General features: G+C 42.6%; 1 protein-coding gene across 1 annotated transcript; it reads left to right on the top strand.

Annotated features, from left to right (window-relative positions):
* The first annotated feature begins 12,709 nt into the window (after window positions 1-12,709).
* On the top strand, window positions 12,710-13,627 carry LOC120935592 (olfactory receptor 2D3-like). Its single transcript, XM_040347641.1, has one exon. The coding sequence runs from the start codon at window positions 12,710-12,712 to the stop codon at window positions 13,625-13,627; it is 918 nt and encodes a 305-aa protein (XP_040203575.1).
* The last annotated feature ends 7,235 nt before the right edge of the window (window positions 13,628-20,862 follow it).

Below are 20,862 nucleotides of genomic sequence, written 5' to 3'. Positions count from 1 at the left end.
CCTTCCAAATTCGATGAAGGAATTTTGAAATAGTATCATAGCGATTTCTCTCAGAGTCTGGGAGTTTGAATTTTTTAACGCAATAGTCAAGGGTCAATGGCTTCCCAGATCTAAAGAAGTTTCCTATACGGTATAGTCCCTTGTCCTCCCACCAATGAAATGTTTTTCTATCTAAGCCTGGAGGGAAGTCGGGATTATTAAATAGGTGTGTTAGAGGTCGTACTGCTGAAATGAGGGCAGGGTGATTTCTGAGGCTATCCCAAAGTGTACAGGATTGGGACAGAGAGGGGGCTAATATGGGTGGCCTTCTTTTTGGTGGGCACCATGATAGACAATCTAGGGGTATATGGGGTGCTGCCTGTTCAATATTGATCCAGTCTGGCATTTCGGGTTTTGAGTAAATTATAGAAAGTTGTGCAACTCTAGCAGCTATATAATATTTGTGCAAGTCAGGAAGACCTAGTCCTCCCTTACTTTTATGAAGTAACAAGGTATGTTGGGAAATTCGATAGTCAGAGGTGCCCCATGTATATTTAAGTATTTTGCTCTGGAGTTTTTTCAAGTGGAGTTTATTAACTGGAATGGGGAGAGATCTAAAAAAATATAGAAGTCTTGGAAGCAAGGTCATTTTGATCGAATTGATCCTTCCCAGCCAGGAAAGCTCATGTGTGGACCAAGTCTTAATATAATTTTCTAATTTCTTGTATAAAGAAGGGTAGTTGTTTATGTATAGGGTTTCGAAGTGGGCTGTAAGTGTTATACCTAGGTATTTGATGGAGTTGTCGTTTCAATCAAATTTGAGTGATTGTTTTAATAGGGCTACAGTTCGAGGAGGGAGAGAGACATTAATGGCCTATGATTTTGTATAGTTGACCTTCAAGCCTGAAATTTTTGAAAAATCATTTAGGACCCGACAAATGTTGGGAAGAGAGGTCAGCGGTGAAGTCACAAATAAGACCGCACTTATGGGTTTGATCTCCGCATGTCACCCCTTTAATGTTAGGATTGTGACGAATGGCTATTGCAAAGGTCTCTATAGCAATGGCGAATATGAGAGGGGAAAGCGGACATCCCTGCCTCGTACCCCGGGCTATGTTTAACGGTTTAGAATAGTGTCCTTGAAGACAAATTAATGCCTTGGGATATGAGTACAGGGATTGTAGAAGACCTATAAAGCGTCCTCCGAAGCCCCAATGCTCTATAAGAGAAAATATGTATGGCCAAGAAACTGTGTCAAAGGCCTTCTGTAGGTCTAACGATAAAAGAAGCCCTTCCCTCCTCGCTCCTCCCCCCCAACCAGATTGCAGAATGGAGACTAAATCAATTGCCCGTCTTATTTGATCTGGGCCTTGTCTATTCGGGATGAAGCCCACTTGGTCTTTGTGTATGTAGTTATTGATAAAGGAAGATAAACGGTTGGCTAGTATTTTTGTCATTATCTTTATATCATTATTGATAAGAGATATTGGGTGGTAATTGCTGATTTCTTCAGGGTTTTTTATCAGGTTTAGGGATGACTGAGATAAATGCTGTGTTAAGGTGGGTGTCTAAAGAGGCACCCTGAGTTTTAGTATTAAAGAATTTAGTGAGGTATGGTGCTAGGGTTACCGAAAAGGCTTTATAATAGGGGATGGATAATCCATCCGGTCCAGGTGCCGACCCTTTTTTGAGGTTTTTAATGACCTCCTGAACCTCCTCAATTTTGAAGGGTGTTTCTAATAAATCTTTGTGTGCAGAATGTATGATTGGGATAGGAAGCTCGTCTAGGTATTTAAATATGGAATCTTTGTCAGATTGGAGAGGTGAGCTATAAAGTCGGGAGTAAAAATCCTGGAAAGCATCCAAGATTACTGGATTAGCTGTGGGAGGTTGGCCTGCTATTCTGATCTTAGGTGGAACATGGGTTTTGATTTGGGGGAAGAGTTTAGAGGCGAGTAATGGCCCTATTTTGTTTGTGTGTAAGTAAAATCTATTACTGCTCTATCGTATTGCTTTTTCGGCTTGTGTAGTATGGGCAAGGTTGAGGTCCAGTCTAGATTGATCTAAAAGAGCAATAGAAGTTGAGGAAGGATCCCGTTTGTGACTAGATCTAAGAGCTGCGTACTGTATTTACAGACGTTTCATATCAGCCCTTTGTTCTCGTTTGATTTGGGTGAAGAGATTTGGATAATTTTACCCCAAATGAAGTCCCAAATGAAGGGTTTCAGATGAGGTGTCCCCTGTGTCATTGAAATAAAAATATTCTTTAAGTGCTGCATTGATTTTCTCTACTGTATTTGGATTAGAGAGGATGGATTCATTAAGTATCCAATGTCCCTGTTTCCTACCCACCATACCCGAGTACAGTATATAGCAACTATGACCACTGAGTGATCTGATAACGCTGTGTCTTTAATATAAGCACTGTGTATTGAAGGTAATTGATATGAGGGTAACAAAATATGATTGTCTCTCACATAGGTATTATAGGGATGTGAGTAATGTGTAAAGTCACATTTAGATGGGTTTAGTTCCCTCCAGGCATCAGTCAGATTATGCTGACACCCGTAATTTGTCCGCCTCCGCAAAGATCCGCATTTGCCAGATCGGATCGGATGAACACGGACATACGGTCCATGTTCGTCCGATCCCCCATAGGGGAGAGCAGAGGAAACACAGGGCAGTCCCTGCACAGTGTGCGGGGACCGCCCTGTCAGCTGCCAGCTCAGCGGGGATTTTACAGAGGGTCCCCGCTGAGCTCTGCGGACACACAGAACGGATCATTACTGATCCGCTCCATATGAAAGGGCCCTTAGGGGCATAATATGACACTATAGAGTAAATTTGTACTTCTATAGAACCCTGTAATAACAGGATTCTTCCTTCAGGATCAACATACTCCAAGGTCTTTTCAAATTTACACTTTTTTTAGAACATTACAGCTACCCCTTTTGTTTTATTTTCAGCGCTAGCTAGAAAAAATTGGGGGAAGTAAGGATGTATAAAATTGGGACTATAGCGTAATGGAAAATGGGTCTCTTGGAGTAGGAGGATATCTATTTTGAGAGATTTATGGTAATCTAGAATTTTCCTTCTTTTAACTGGGGAGTTTAATCCTTGTACATTGCGGGTTGCTATTTTAAGAAGGGTCTGTGTGTTATCAGGCATGGGGATCATTAATGGTGTACCTGCAAATTAAGTCCTCACTCACCCATGATAGTCTTCTTACCAGGAACGTTTCAATGTCCTCACCTAACAAGTGGATATGGTGGATGGTGTCCATAGTAAACCTGGGACTGTGGACCTCTGTAACAGATTGTATGATTAGAAACGTATCAATGGGAAGGGGAATAGAGCAGAGGAAGAAAAGCAGGAGAAAAATAAGAAAATAATAAAGTCTCCGAACATGTAAAACCAGGCCCCGAGGGGGGAGACACCCCCCGAAACCTGAGACAAAACAATAGAGGTCCGACCTACGGGGTCAGACAACCTAGTCCCCAGAGGCCCGCAGGTCTCCAAGGAGCAGGTGGGTGTACATGTCTACCACCCCTGTACAGGGTGCCCGAATAAGTAATAATTAGCAAAAATAACACGATAACTTCAAGTAACTATACAGGGTCACAGTCCATAAAGAAAGGAGACTTTCCGTAGGATCATTGGCATCCACCGCAATTATACATTAATGAAGTATATATGTATATAAATGGTCAAACTACTGTAGGTAATATGAAGTCCATGAGCAGAAGGAAAAAAAAAACAACCGAGGAGGGGGTAAACCCCTAAGAACTGTCACAGAAAAATCTATGAACGGAAACCAGATCCCACAGAGGGTTAAGGAGCAAGAGTTAAGCAAAAATCTTAAGTCAAGTAGGTCCGTTGTCTTTAATTTTCCTGGCCTTTCCTTTGTTCTGTAGGGGAGATAGTGGGCTTGTTGGGATAGGTATTTTGGCCGAGCTGGTACTAGCTGTAGTGGTGTCCATTTGTGCTTTTTGCGAGATGAATTTGAGTTGCGTCAGCAATCTTTCCCCTTCCTGGAAGCTGGAAAATTAGTAAGATCTCCCTTTGTCAGTAAACTTGACAGCCAATGAAAAGGCCCATCTATATTTTATTTATTTCTGTGTTAGAACCTGTAAGAGTGGCTTCAGAGCCCTCCTGCGTTGGATCATTGAAGGGGAGAGACTTGCAAATAGTTGAATAGGGTGGCCAAGGCATAATATTTGGGGAGCAGATCTGGCCTGTTTCACAACCTCTTCTTTCACAGAGTAAAAATGGGGCTTGGTGATAACATCTCTAGGTTTTCCATCTTTTCTGGGAGGTCCTAGAGCTCTGTGAGCTCTATCTAGTTCCAGACGGTTCTGGGGGGTGTTAGGATGCAAGGTGCTGATCATTTCCTGGACTGCTGAAGGTATGTCCAAAACAGTTTCAGGTAGCCCTCTTATTCTAATGTTATACCTGCGGGACCTGTTCTCAAGTTCGTCAATTCTGGACATAGCAAGGTCTAGTTGTTCTTGGACTGTGTATAAGTGTTTCACATTTTGATTTGAAGCGGCCACTGTATCTTCCAATTTTTGTTCTATGTTGTCAATTCTTGTTCCAAGGTTCTGAAAATCCTTAATTTCCAGTCAGAAGCCACAGGCTTAAATTAGGGTCTGGGTTCCCTTTAAAATAAATTTGAAGTATTGGGGGGTGTTCCCGAAATGAAGGGGAGCCTGCCTGGAGATTTTCAGAAAATTTGGTTTACCGTGAGGGCAGCTACGGGCACCGTTATACAGGGCTGGAATGGAGCTTTGGGCTCAGGCAGCCATCCACGGAGCTCTGTGCATGCGCACTCCTCGTTTTTTTTATTTATTTTTTATTCTAAAAAATAAAATATTTTCAATAGATTTGTATTAATTTTTAAAGCAGGTGTCCAAGCATAGATAGTTAAAAAGCTGATTGGTAGGCACAAATGTCATTCGTTATCTTTGCTGTAGAGAATATTAAACAAAGCTTTCACTATCTGCATTACAAAGGTCATGATCAGTGTCAGGAGTAAATGTAATGCAAGCAAAAGACAAGAATATTCCCTCACAACAAACAGTTCTACCTGTCCATGGCACAAGGAATCATTTAAAGCTAAACTCTAGGCTTGTGTAAAATACTTTTACATTATGCAGCTCTGTTATAAAAAGTATGCACATCATTAAATGTATTTTTTTAAGTGGTTGTAAACCCACATAGAAAAAAAAAGACCTGCAAACAAAGGCATAATGAGCTAGTATGCATAGCACACCCCACTCCATTTTTGTGTTAAATTTTGGCGTGCGGGGTCCCCTCCGAATCCATACTAGACCCGAAGGGCCTGGTATAGACCTGGGGGGGCCTATGCAATTTTTTTTGCTATTTTTTTGTCTGGTATTTTTTTTTACTTTCAGTGGGGAAGCCGCTGACAGCTGAAGACTCATTGGTTGTTAAGAACATGGCAGCTGGCTTCCTGCCCCCCCCCCCGGTTAGAAACCAGCTATATACAGTTTTCAAATAATGACCCGCAAAACACATTAAAAATCACATCTCAAACGCAAAAGTTGTGCTTCTGGTGGGTATCCATTGAAATCTATTACCCTCAAATCGCGTGAAAAAAGTCCCCGATCGTTTCCAGAAACACACTGACTGCAAAACTCATAGATGTGAACTAGCACCATAGGAAACCATGTTAAATGGACTGAAACCAAGGGTCAGGATCTGTTCACACTGGACGATGTGGGAACCCTGCGAATCCAGTGCATTCTCCCTCGTCGCATACAACTCGCAGGCAGGTCACACTGCCATATGTGAACTGCTGGAAGTGTCAGTAGAAAGCTAATTCGCATCAGTTCGCATATCGCAGAGCGAACTGCAAATTCAGACAACACCCATGCGATCCGATTCTGCTGTGGACCAAAAAAAGTCTCCCAAACAAAATTAGCATCCTTTTTTCCCCACAAATAGAGCTTTCTTTTGGTGGTTATTTTTTTCACCTTTGTGGTTTTTATTTTTTGCGTTTAAAACAAAAATAGAGCGACAATTTTGAAAAAAAATCAATATTTTTAAATTTTTGCTATAATAAATATCCCCCAAAAATATATAAGAAACATTTTTTTTCCTCAGTTAAGGCTGATACGTATTCTTCTACTGATTACTGTGAAAATGACAATGGCAGTGAAGGGGTTAACCACTAGGAGGCGCAAAGGGGTTAAGTGTGCCCTAAGGGAGTGATTCTTACTAGACATGTGCAAAAGGAAACAATTTGTTTCGTTTAGTTTCATTTTAATTCGTTACTTAATTAATTTCGTTAAGTTAGATTCGTTGAATTTGTTAAATTCGTTTTCGGAATTCGATCGTTTTTGACCAAATTCGAAAAAACCCGGTCGAATTCGAAAACATTTCTACCGAATTCGATAATATTTCTACCAGATTCGAATTCGATCATATTTTGATCGGATTTGAAAATATTTCAACAGAATTCAATAATATTTCATCCGCTATTGTTAATATTTCAACAGAATTCGATGATATTTCAACCGGATTGGAAATTATTTCAACCGGATTTGAAATTATTTCAACCGGATTTGAAATTATTTCAACCGAATTTGAAATTATTTCAACCAGATTTGAAATTATTTCAACCAGATTTGAAATTATTTCAACCGAATTTGAAATTATTTCCACCAGATTGGAAATTATTTCAACCGAATTTGAAATTATTTCAACCGAATTTGAAATTATTTTAACCGAATTTGAAATTATTTCCACCGGATTGGAAATTATTTTAACCAAATTTGAAATTATTTCAACCGAATTTGAAATTATTTCAACCGAATTTGAAATTATTTCCACCAGATTGGAAATTATTTCAACCGAATTTGAAATTATTTCAACCGAATTTGAAATTATTTCAACCGAATTTGAAATTATTTCAACCGGATTTGAAATTATTTCAACCGGATTTGAAATTATTTCCACCGGATTGGAAATTATTTCAACCGAATTTGATTGTATGCGTTTGTATTTGTAATATTGTATTTGATTAATTCTATTAAATTCTTTTTTTTTTTTTTTACTTATCTTTTATTTTATTTTATCAAACATATGACACAAGAAGCTACAACTGGCAATAGTGAAAATACATATTCCACTTAATTCATCATACATCAGTTCTTGATCTATACAATCATCACTCCTATTTCAAAATTATCTTATACTAATTCCCATCTCTCACCCCCCCTCCCAAAAAAATAAAATTATATTCTGTTCTTTACTATTCTTTGATTTCCATTCTATTGTTTTATTATTTTATATTCTATTTTATTGTATTCTTTTTTTAGAAATCGATTTATATATTTTAGATTTTGATTCAAATTTGCTTTCAATTTTCATTCGAATTTGTATTCGATTCGAATAGAATTTGTTTTCAAATTCGATTCGAATTTGTTTCGAATTTGAATTTTGTTCGCGTTTTTCGAATTTGTTTAAATTCGTTAATTTTGTCATTCGGAAATTCGGATGCATCCAAATTTCCGAATAATGAAAAATGTGTCCGAATTCGAATTCGTAACGAAACAAAACGCACATGTCTAATTCTTACTGTAGGGGGGCATGGCTGTAGGTGTGACGTCACTGATCGTCATTCCCTATAACAGGGAACAGACGATCAGTGACACTGCCACACAGAAAAACGGGGAAGGTGTGTTTACACACACCTCTCCCCGTTCTTCAGCTCCTGTGACCCAATCGCAGGACACTGGCGGCGATCGGGTCCGTGGGTCCAGCAGGCACGGTCACGGAGCTTTGGATTTTTTGAAATTTTTTTTTTTGAAAAAAATGAAGTTCAATGCTTCCAAGCATGCGTCGACTTGATTCTGAGCATGCGCTAGTTTTTAACCGATGCTTTTGCATACTAACAATTGGTTAGGCGTCCATCGGTTCAATTTTAAAGCAAGTTCTCTTTTTTTTGATCGAAGGATAACTGACCGATGAGGCCCACACATGATCGGTTTGGACCGATGAAATGGTCCTTCAGTCCGTTTTCATCGGTTTTGACCGATCGTGTGTACGCGGCCTAAGAGTTTGGGCGCTATTTGGTTTCAGGGAACTATACTAAATTCGATTTTGGGAGTATTTTTTTACCAGCATAATAGTGAATACCATTTTAGCGTTAATTTGCGCTAATTGGCACTGTGGCGCATAGTAAATGACCCCCATTATGTTAGCCTATAGCTGTGAATTTAGTTTATATATGCAACTACTTACTGAATGAAACTGATTCAGTGTGTCTGATTAGCTGTAATTGGTTAAAGCTAATCACATTATACAAATGGGCGGGCTGTGATTGACCCTGTCTGTACCACGTGATCACTGTAACCAATCACAGCTAGCAACACAATTGTATGCAATAGATGGCAAGAAAGGAAGTCATGTGATCTGCTGTTTATGATTGGTCACAGTGATCACGTGGTGTGACAGACCAAGCTGGGACAGAGGCTTTTGGGGGGAACTAGGGGCAAGCCTCCTACCCACTGATTATAGCCTATGGAGGAGATTTTTTTTTGTCTGCTTCTTCTGGTCAGAGCAGGAAAAAGAGCTCAGTTCAGCCTCTGATCCCATGGAGGGAGCAGATCATTCTCTAATGATGGGCAACAACACGATGAATGCTGAAAGTGAGGCTTGGAATTAATTCTCTGAATAAGTACAATAATGCATCCCTTCTGGAGTGGATGGAAAGGTGTAATATTAATCTTGTACAGGTTAATGGTCAGAGGAGATATGGTGGTCCTCCTGCAGACTGGGTTGAAGAAGCCGTCCCTACTTGGGACTGGAATATTTATCAACTATATCCCTCAATAAATCTATAAAGATAAATTAATTCCACTTTTTCAGACTGCTGGGACATTGTATGGGGTCTGCCTTATAGACTGTTGTAGACTGGTTCTGGAAAGTCTGGGCTAGGGTGGGATCTTTGATCAATCAAAGCATTGTCTGGGTGGGCACTTAGGGCCAGATTCACAAAAGGGATACGACGGCGTATCTACTGATACGCCGTCGTATCCCTGTTTCTATCTTTGGAACTGATCCACAGAATCAGTTTCCAATAGATAGGCAGAAGATCCGACATGTGTAAGGGACTTACACTGCCGGATCTTAGGATGCAGTACCGCATCCGCCGCTGGGGGCATTTCGAGTCGAAATGCTGCGTCGGGTATGCAAATTAGCACTTACGGAGATCCACAAAGCTTTTACGCTTTGTTTTTTCTCCGTAAGTATTAGTTTGCAATCGTAAAATTAGGGCTGCTTTTACAAGGCCTAAACTGTTTAGGCCTTGTAAAAGTAGACCCTTCTATCCCGCGTCGCCGTCTTTTTTTTTTCCAATTTTTTTTTTCCCGCCGCAACTCGTATTTTTTTTTACGCCCGTCGGGATTCTCAAAACCCGGCGCAACGTAAAGCCGCGCAAAGCACGTCGGGAAAATGACGTTGTGAGCATGCGCAGTACGGCCGGCGTGGGAGCGCGCCTAATTTAAATGGGACTCGCCCCATTTGAATCAGATTTAAGTTACACAGCCGAAAATTTCTAGGTAAGTGCTTTGTGGATCGGGGCACTTAGGTAGAAATTTTCCGGCAGTGTAACTTAAATGGGAATATTTAAGTTACGGCGGCTGGCTGTGGATCTGGCCCTTAGTCACCTATTCTTATGTAATTGCCTAATAATTTCATTAGATTGATGTTTATGTTGTCTGTTCCTTGGCTATGTTAATATTCCTGTTTACAGTTTGCATTGTTAGAATAATGTGATAAGGCTCTACCTGATCTTCTGTGCTATAAATTCTGTGTGAATTTTCAATAAAGAGAGTTTGAGTTCCAGTTTACACCTAAGCTAGTGTCATCTAGATCTTGGGTGCAATTTTCTGCTATAATACCTGGTTCCTGGATCCATACTAGAGGGAAACTGGATACTGACGGAAGCACTCAAGCCAGGTGCTGGATGTTCCATCACACATGGTACTGGCAGCGGTACAGTAATCAGCCATCAGCTGTGTTAGTGTGGCCCTACGCGTGTGAGGCAAATTCCGGGAAGACATCATATGATGTCCACCGGGAATGACATAAGTCCCACCTGGCCATCATTTTGCCATAGGCTAGGTGGGAACTGGTTAAGGTAAAATATCGAGATTCCGAGATTTGTGTTTTTCCAGAGATCATATTTACATGGTCTACCAAAACTTTTCATTTCTGATAAACACCTAAAACTTTGACACATTGACACATTTATGGCATTCATACATCATTTTTATTTTTTGACTAAAACGGAGGTTAAAGGTTTCTTATCTTAGCAAAGGAAAAGCGATACCAACTGTGGAAAAAACGCTGCACACCCCTGATAGAATTTGAGAAAAATAAAAAGTACCCCTAGGGACTTTGAATTGCAGCAAGAAATAACAAAATGAACAATGAGTAAAAAATGTTTTTATAAAAGTATAAAGTTTATTTACATTCAAATGGTATCAAAGAAATATATGTATAGATGGTAAAAAAAATCTAATTGGAATCAGGACATGAGCTCCAGGGAGAAACATAATACAAGGGCTAATACATACAAAAGGCAGCCATGGAAAATAAGTGTAACATAAAAATGATTACTGAGGACGCAAGGCCCCAACACGTTTCGACCTTTTACAAAAGTTGTGGGCTTCTTCAGGGAAAACGAGATTTGCGACCATAAGTACTACAATAAAATACATATATAGTAAACATTATATACACGTTTTTTGCAAGCAGCACACACATGACATATAATGACATCACTGACATATGACATCATTGCCAAGGTATACATACCCAGGAGACAGGAGACTGTCAGAGGTCAAGGACAGCAGTCATCCAGTAACCAAATGCCGAAGAACAGCCCTTGGATGGCCCAGCCGGATAGGAGGATAGTCAGGTGGATAGAAAGACCAAAAGATTAGGGGGTGAAAAAAACATCGCCCCCTGGCCTACAAGAGGCTTCAACCTGCAGCCCCACACCAGCGAAGCCAGGAAGGGGGGGAGAGCTGGTGAAGGGAGAGGCCGCCAGCTAGGACCCAGGGAAAAGAGGGGGGAAGGAGCGGGGGACAAGGCAGCAGCCACCAAGGGCCAGTGGGCAGGGAGGGGGGCCAAGGGGCGCAGGCCAACCAAATATGGAGGAAGACTATCCACCAAAGGAGTGACACCGGTTACCCTGTAGGGAGATTGTACAAAAGTAAGCATAAACATGCAAATATTTGCCTGTCTATATATATATATATATATATATATATATATATATATATATATATATATATATATATATATATGCATATACAGCCATATATAGCCCAGGACGGGCCCAAAAGAAAAAATTATAAAAAAAAAAATTATAGAAGTGATGGATGGAAATTAATATGTGTGGATGATAGAATGATGATGTGTGAATGGTTGCACGAATAACAGTGAAGAGAGTAAATTGATGAAGTGAGAAAAAAAAATAATTAAAATAAATAGGAATGTGCAAGTGTGGACAATGTTAGTGTGTGGTGAATAGTAATTAGTGAACTAGTGCTCAGGTGTGTGTAGGTGAATTAAACATGGGGTGTGTTAGATGCAGGGCCATCTCAATAGCATCGTGGGCCCCTGGGCAAAGTAATGCTCTGGGGCCCCTACACTGGAGACAGTGCAGGTAAACAGACATCAAGTAGGTAGGAGGTAGACAAGCGGAGCTTCCCCTTTTGGGTGGAGATCCGCATTAACTACATGAACAATCGTTCTATACAGCAAATAAACAGTGGGAAAATACTACATACATAAAGTAACAAAGCTGTCCTGTGCATATAATATATCTGCTAGATTGATGCCTCCCCAGCACTATGGCCCCTCTACGCCCCAGATATCCCCGCCAGAACTCTGACCCCTCTACACCCTATATATCCCCCCAGCACTCTGACCCCTCTACACCCCAGATATCCCCCCAACACTCTGACCCCTCTACACTCCAGATATCCCCCCTAGAACTCTGACCCCTCTACACCCCAGATATCCCCCCAGCACGCTGACCCCTCTACACCCCAGATATCCCCCCAGCACTCTGACTCGTCTACATCCCAGATATCCCCCCAGCACTCTGACCCCTCTACACCCCAGATATCCCCCCAGCACTCTGACTCCTCTACATCCCAGATATCCCCCCCCAGCACTCTGACCCCTCTACACCCCTAATATCCCCCCAGCACTCTGACCCCTCTACACCCCAGATATCCCCCCAACACTCTGACCCCTCTACACCCCAGAGCATCACTGGCGCTCCAGCCCTGCCCCTCCCTGCCAGCTGTGAAATAATAGGTATCGTTCTGCACAGCACGGCGCACCGCTGCCAGTCTGCCTCCCCTGTGTATCCATCACTCTCAGTGCCATCATGGGGCCCCCAATTTTGGAGCAGCCTGGGCTCAAGGACCAGCTGCTTTGGAGAAAGTGAAGGGGCCCCCTATGCAGCTGGGGCCCTGCACTTGTTAAATGTATCTATTGTGCTGGGATGGGATATGCAGGTAAAAATCAATGTGTGAAGAAAAAAAAGAAAAAAGAAAAAAGTTTCTTATCTATGTAAAGGGCAATGAAAATGACAGTATTATCAAGTACAATATATATTATCACATATGATGACTTTATATAATCCAAAAATATTTCTTTATCACAATTTGTAGTGATTGATATGTACACCCAAAATCAAAGCACTGTCATGGAGTTCATTTTTCTTGGATTTGCGGTGGATCCTTTAGTACAGATTTGGTTGTTTCATATTTTCCTGGTCTTTTACATGACCACACTGACTGGAAATCTCCTTCTCATTCTGGCTGTGAGGACTGACAAACGTTTGCACACCTCCATGTATTTCTTCTTGTCTAGTCTCTCTTTCTTGGACATCTGCTACACTTCCTCCATTGTACCCAAAATGTTAGTACATTTCCTTTCACCTAAAAAGAGTATTTCCTTCACAGGCTGTGCTCTCCAGTTTTGCATTGCCCTAACTATGGGGCAAACTAAGTGTCTGCTTCTGGCATTCATGGCCTATGACCGATACGTTGCTATCTGCATCCCTCTGCGTTACAATATGATGATGAACACAACTGTTTGTTTTTGGATGATCAGCATGTCCTTGTTGAGTGGTTGCATTGCTGCATCTTTTGAAACATATTTAACTTTCAGACTAATATACTGTGGCCCTAACACCATGAACCACTTTTTCTGTGAGCTCCCTCCATTGCTTCGGCTCTCTTGCAGCGACACCTCAGCAATCAATAACGCAAGATTGGTTTTCCTCCCCTTTATGCTTTTCATCCCGCTTTCATTAGTCCTGATTTCATACATCCGAATCGTAACTGCTGTCATGACAATTCGTTTGGGAAAGAACAAAGCATTTTCCACATGTATTTCCCACCTTGTGGTGGTGGTCATTTTCTATGGGACAGCCATATTTATGTACACTAAACCTGAAAATGCAGTCACAGAGGACACAGACAAAAAGGTGGCAGTATTTTACACGGTGATCACCCCGATGATCAACCCATTGATCTATAGCCTGAGGAATAAAGATGTTCAAAAAGCCATGAAGTCGTTGATAAGAGCTTAGAGGGATTTGCAATTGATTAGGTCAGAGTGCTGAAGATAAAATTGGTTCGATGTTCTAAGTTCAAGTTCTATCACGTTTTACAGTTGTAAGTGATAATGTGATTTTGCACACCAGAAGGACAAAAAAGAGAATATCTCCTCCTGGGTGGGACTTTAACCACTTGACAACCGGGCCTATTTTGGCACTTCTCTCCTTCATGTAAAAATCACAATTTTTTTGCTAGAAAATTAATCAGAACCCCCAAACATTATATATATTTTTTAGCAGACACCCTAGGGCAGGCATGTCCAAAGTCAGGCCCAGGGGCCATATGCGGCCCCCCTGTTGATTTAATATGGCCCCCCCTGGGGATTTGGATATATATATTGTTTGTGGCCCCCAGGGCCACAAAAGATATATACTGTATTTATTGGCGCTGCCTTGGAGGGGACAGGAAGGGGGCAGGACGAGCGCCGTCAGATTACATGAAGAGAATCTCCTGTTTACTCAGCAGCGTCTCTATTGGAAGTACCGTCTCCTGGGATACCATTGGACGACTGTTATGTCTATAATAGGAGGCAGGACTTTGTATTACACGGGGTAAACAAGACATTCTCCTGTTTGTAATTTGTCGGTACTTGTCCCGCCCCCTCCCTCTGCCCTCCGAGGCTGCAGATGGGCATCGTTCAGACTGCACTGATGGCAATGGTAAGGCTGCATTTATGGCACATGTGAGGCTGCATTTATGGCACATGTGAGGCTGCATTGGTTGCAATGGTGAGGCTGCATTGGTTGCAATGGTAAGGCTGCATTCATGGCAATGGTGAGGCTGCATTCATGGCAATGGTAAGCCTGTGCGTGTTATACACCGATAAATACGGTATATCCAAATAACACGCCCAAGCTCATCCTTAGTCCTAAGCAGTGCTCTGGGATTCGTTGGGGCCACAAATAAAATATATGCAGTATATCCAAATAACACGCCCAAGCTCATCTCTTCACGACACACAGCCACAAAGGCAAGAGAATTCTTGTTGGGCCGTGTATTAGTGCTCAGACGAACACACTTATGCCGTGTACAGACGAGCATACATGTACGATGAAACTGGTCCGCCGGACCGTTTTCACCGTACATGTATGCCCAGGGATTTCTGTATGGTGGCTGTACTCACCATCATACAGAAATCCGCTCGTAAACAATACGCGGGGCGTGTCCGCGCCGTCGCCGCGACGATGACGCGGTGATGTGGGCGGCCCTGCCAGTTAAATGCTTCCACGCATGCGTCAAAGTCATTCAACGCATGCGAGGGATGGCAGGCGCTCGGACATGTACGGTAGGTCTGTACAGTAGACCGAACATGTCCGAGGGGACAGGATTCCAGCGGGCTGTTTTAAAACAAGTCCGGAAATATTTGCCCGCTGGGAAAAGGCCCAGCGGGCAAATGTTTGCTGGAATCCTGCCCGCTCGGGCCTACACACGACTGAACATGTCTGCTGAAACTGGTCCGCGGACCAGTTTCAGCAGACATGTTCAGTCGTCTGTACGGGGCCTTAGACATCATTTTAATGGTTCAAAGAATGTCAGGCAAAATAGTCGGCCCTCACGCATGTTCACTTAATAAAATCTGGCCCTCTTTGAAAAAAATTTGGACACCCCTGCCCTAGGGAATAAAATGGCGGTCATTGCAACTTTTTTTCTCGCACAGTATTTGCGCAATCATTTTTCAAACGCCTTTTTTTAGGGAAAAAATTCATGAATTAAAAAATAACAAAACAGTAAAGTTAGCCCAATCTTTTTGTATAATATGAAAGATGATGTTACGCCGAGTAAATAGATACCTAACATGTCACACTTTAAAATTGCGCACACTCATGGAATAGCGCCAAACTTCGGTACTTAAAAATCTCCATAGGCAACAATTAAATTTGTTTTACAGGTTACTATTTTCGAGTTACAGAGGAGGTCCAGTTCTAGAATTGTTGCAGACGCTCTAATGCACGCGAGGATACCTCACATGTGCGGTTTGAACGGCGTTTACATGTGGGCGGGACTTGCATGCATGTTCGATTCTGTGCGTGAGCTACCGGGGACAGGGGCGTTTTAAAAAAAATATATATATATTTTTATTTTATTTTACTTCATTTTTTTTATTTTTACACTTTGTAATAGGAATCACTGTGACAGGTCCTCTTTATGAAGAGATGTGGGGTAAATAAGACCCCGCATCTCTCCTCCAGGCTTACAAGCATTAAAAAAAATTCACCGATCACATGCCGACACCCGCGATTGCGGTTTTGTTTACTTCTGGGTACCGGGCGCGGAGTCATAACGTCGCGCCCGGGCCTCCGACGGTCATAGAGATGACTGGTGACCATCTGGTCACCAGTCATCTCCATGCTTTCCAGGCAGTGCCGACCGATTCGCTCTCCGGGCCCCCGATGGCTCGGGAGAGCCCGGAGAAGCACCGGATGATGGCGGGAGGGGGGGAGTCCCCTCCTGCTGCCTATAAGAACGATCAAGCGTTGTAACTGCCGCTTCGATCATTCTTATTGTGCAGAGAATCGCCGGCTGAAGACAGTGATATCGAAATGATGCCTGTAGCTGCCCCCATCATTCAGATATCACCGCACAAAGCCGAGGACGTCTTTTGTGTGGGTTGTAAAGTGGTTAAAGGCCAAACAAAGTTTTGAAGTATAAAATTGTTTTAATAGAAATAGGTACACATGATGGCACTTAATGATATTACACGCAGCAAGCACCCAATGTGCATATAAAAAAACACAGATACAAATACAAAACAATAAAACTGCACGTATACCACAAAAAGTGGCAGATAGAAAAAAACTCTCCTAGCTGATGATTCATAAATTACTGACGCATTTCTGGTAGTAGATTGTCATTAGGGGCCACAGGTGAAGAGTAATACAATTGTGATTCTCTTTTCTACACAAACCAAGTCTTTTTGTGGATATAGACCCTTCCTGGTTGCAGGAATATATAGAGATAGGTTTGCGTCTGAGCATTCCTCACGCCCAGAGGGATAGGGAGTAAATGGGCCCAGGGCCTTCCAGTGTAATAATACCAGGTCGCATCCTGCCCAAATCCGAATCAAAAAATACCCTGGATCCCTGTAGGAGTCTTAATAGACCCGCTGTCTCTCTAGGTGCAAAATCAGAGGATTAGAGAGTGGCGTTTCCCCCAGTGTCCAGGTGACAGTGAGGCACCTGGACACTGGGGGAAACGCCAGTGGGTCTATTAAGACTCCTACAGGGATCCAGGGTATTTTTTAATTCGGATTTGGGCAGGACCTGGTATTATTACACCGGAAGGCCCTGGGCCCATTTACTCCCTATCCCTCTGGGCGTGAGGAATGCTCAGACGCAAACCTATCTCTATATATTCCTGCAACCAGGAAGGGTCTATATCCACGAAATGACTTGGTTCATGTAGAAAAGAGAATCACGATTGTACTACTCTTCACCTGTGGCCCCTGATGACGGTCTACTACTAGAAACGCGTTAAGCATTTATGAATCATCAACTAGGAGAGTTTTTGTCTGCCACTTTTTGTGGCATACGTGCTGTTTTATTGTTTTGTATTTGTATCTGTGTTTTTTTATATGCACATTGGGTGCTTGCTGCGTGTAATATCATTAAGTGCCATCATGTGTACCTATTTCTATTAAAACTATTTTTTACTTCAAAACTTTGTTTGGCCTTTAAAGTCCCACCCAGGGGGAGATATTCTCTTTTTTGTCCATTGCTCCGGGGATGTGACCAACATAGTTTGATATGATCACAATAAACGCGCCCTACATGCTATTGTGCCGAAACACGAGAGTGTCAGGTAAATCGTTCTGGTGAGTGGCCAATCTTATTGGTGGAGGAATAACTTTGCACATCGGGTGTGGTGGAAGAATTCTTTGAAAAGTTATTTTGAAGATTTCACATTTGAGAAAGAGAAAAGTTTTTTTTCCTTGTTGCTCTTCAGCATCTATGAACTATTTTTGCTTATGAACACTTTCAATCACGGGTTTTGCTCATTTGTTTATTTCATTTTTAATATATATTTTATATATATATTTTTTTTTTGCTCTTTTTAATTTCATTTGTGTGGGTCATACACACATTAGCGCTGTTTATATATAATTTATTTCTTATTTTATTATAGGGTTAAAAGTGCCTCTATATATATATATATATATATATATATATATATATATATATATATATATATATATATATATAGTGGCGCTTTGCCAGCGCTGCTGACCATTCATTTCAATGGACAGGAGTGCTTTAGGTGTGGTGTATTCACCGCTCCTAAAGCGCTGCAAAGACGCTGCTGGCAGGACTTTGCTACAATGTGAAGAAATAACTCAACACACAGCCATTAATGTCTAAACCACTGGCAACAAAAGTGAGTACACCCCTAAGTGAAAATGTCCAAATTGGGCCCAATTAGCCATTTTCCCTCCCTGGTGTCATGTGACTTGTTAATGTTACAAGGTCTAATGCCGCGTACACACGATAATTTTTCAGCATGAAAAAAAACGTAGTTTTTCAGCATGTCTAAAAAACAATGTTTTCCCAACTTCATCATTAAAATGACGTTGCCCACACACCATAGTTTTAAAAAAATGATCTAGCAAAGCGCGGTGACGTACAACACGTACAATGGCACTTTAAAGGGGAAGTTCCATTCGCCTTTGGGCTGCTTTAGCTGATTCCGTGTTAGTAAAAGATGATTCGCGCTTTTCTGTCTGTTACAGCGTGATGAATGTGCTTACTCCATTATGAACAGTAGTTTTACCAGAACAAGCGCTCCCATCTCATAATTTGCTTCTGAGCATGCGCAGGTTTTTTATGTCGTTTTAGCCCACACACGATCATTTTTTACAAGCTCCCCCTGGTAAACAGAGCTAAAGAAGACAGGAGGCGGCCTCCGGAGCAGACTAATAAATTATTTTAAAAACTCTTGTGTTGTGTTTATTGACTTTAACATTTTTCCTCCAGGTGAATGGGTAGGGGTACGATGTACCCCATATCCATTCACTTAGGGTGGGGGGCCGGTATCTGGGGGCCCCCTTATTAAAGGGGGCTCCCAGATTCCGATAAGCCTCCCGCCCACATACCCCGACAACCAACGGCCAGGGTTGTCGGGAAGGGGCCCTGTCCTCATCAACATGGGGACAGGGTGCTCTGGGGTGGGGGGGCTGCAGTGCGCCCCCCTGCCCCAGAGCACCCAACCCCCCCATGTTGAGGGCATGCAGCCTGGTACGGCTCAGGAGGGGGGGGGGGGCGCTCGCTCATCCCCACTCCTTTCCTGACCGGCCGGGTAGCATGCTTTGGATACGGGTCTGGTATGGATTGTAGGGGGACCCCCTACGCCGTTTTTTCGGCGTAGGGGGGCTCTCCTTACAACCCATAACAGACCTAAGGGCCCGGTATGCTCCTGAGGGGGGAACCCATGGCAAATTTTTATTTAAAATCCGGCGGGGACCTCCCCCTCAGGATTCATAACAAACGCCACACACGTGTAGAATTGGCGGGAATCCAAGTCGGATCTCCCGTCGCTTCTATGACGTGCACGTTGGAATGTGCTGTCACTATTCCAGTGAGTGCGAGATGTCGGCGAGATCTCGGCACCATGTCGCCGAGAATCAGCGCGATGCTGTCATGCTAAAAACACAATATCACAAACACCTACTGTATGTACTGTTTAGAAATTTGAGATCGTGTTAGGAGATTTTCTCTTCCTGGTTAACACAGAGTGTGATGTCTGGGCATACAGCCAAGATAGTTAACATTGTTGATTGGAGGAAAGGCACACACCCCCTCTCCTCATAGGCAGAGACTCTTAGAGCTGTTTTGTAATAGGAGATGCTCTCTGCTACTCTTCTTTAGCAACCTCCTTTGACAAAAGATTTGGCTGCTTTTGTCTAAAAAGTAAAAAAATATGTCAGGAGTTCTCAGGCTGAAAACAGAGGAACCGTTCAGAAGTGAGCTATAAGAATTAGCTCATTGAAAACAGATAACAAAATACTGCAGATATATGTGCCCAGCTCAAATTTCATGAATCGGGTTTACATCCACATTAATCCTGGTTTACCTTTTGATTCAATATGCTATTATTATACCAGGTTCATTGTGATCTGTCATTTGATCACCTTTTCATTTTTTTTTGCATATGCTTGGAGGACTTCATGTTTTAATTTTGAAAATAATAACAAAAAAATCAACCATAAAAGGATCCAAAGGCTGAAACTTAATTAACCACTGCTCTCTGAATATGGTCTTTTAGCCAGTTTTCTTTGCATTTACAAACTGATTTTTCCAAGCCTATGGACTTTACCTTACACATTAGTCGTGTGTGGGGCAGGGGCAGATCCAGGGGGGGGGAACAGGGCAATTACCACCCCCAAGAAATGTGTGTTAGTTGCGGAATTCGCGGGCACCGAGGAGTCTGAGCGGGCGGTAGTTGCGGAATTCGCGGGCACTGGAGAGTCTGAGCGGACGGTAGTTGCGGAATTCGCAGGCACTGGAGAGTCTAAGCGGGTGGTAGTTGCGGAATTTGCGGGCGCCGAAGAGTCTGAGCGGGCAGTAGTTGCGGAATTCACAGGCACTGGAGAGTCTGAACGGGTGGCTCCATGGCGAGTGAGAGTCAGAGAGTGGGCGGTCAGCTGGTCGGCTCTGTGGGTGTGAGGGCGACTGGCCAATCAACAAGCTGGCAGTGGGGGGGAGGGGGCAGAAGCAGAGAGATGACATCATCTCTCACCGCCCTGCGCCCGCCTTGCATCCCTGCAGTAACTTCCCCCATCACTGTGCAGGCAGCAGAGAGATTACATCATCTCTCTGCTGCCTGACTCTGAAAAGCAAAACACCACCTTAGCAAGTGACAATCCGCAAGGTGTGGCAAGTGACAATCTGCATCTGGTGGCAGGCAAGTGACATTCTGCAACTTGTGGCAGGTGACGTGGCAAATGATAATCCGCAACATGTGGCAGGCGACGTGGCAAGTGACAATCCGTAACTTGTGGCAGGTGGCATGGCAAGTGACAATCTACAACATGTGATTTAACCTTTGATCATTGGAATCATATAATTAGATAAAAGGTGTCTACAACATGTGGCAGGTGACATGGCAAGTTACAATCCGCAACATGTGGCAGGTGACGTGGCAAGTGACAATTTGCATCTGGTGGCAGGCAAGTGACATTCTGCAACTTGTGGCAGATAATGTGACAATCTGCAAC

This window comes from Rana temporaria, chromosome 4 (genome assembly GCF_905171775.1).
Source record: "Rana temporaria chromosome 4, aRanTem1.1, whole genome shotgun sequence".
Taxonomy (NCBI): Eukaryota; Metazoa; Chordata; class Amphibia; order Anura; family Ranidae; genus Rana; species Rana temporaria.
Note: the sequence above shows the minus strand (reverse complement) of the source record. Positions and strands in the feature narration are given on the sequence as shown.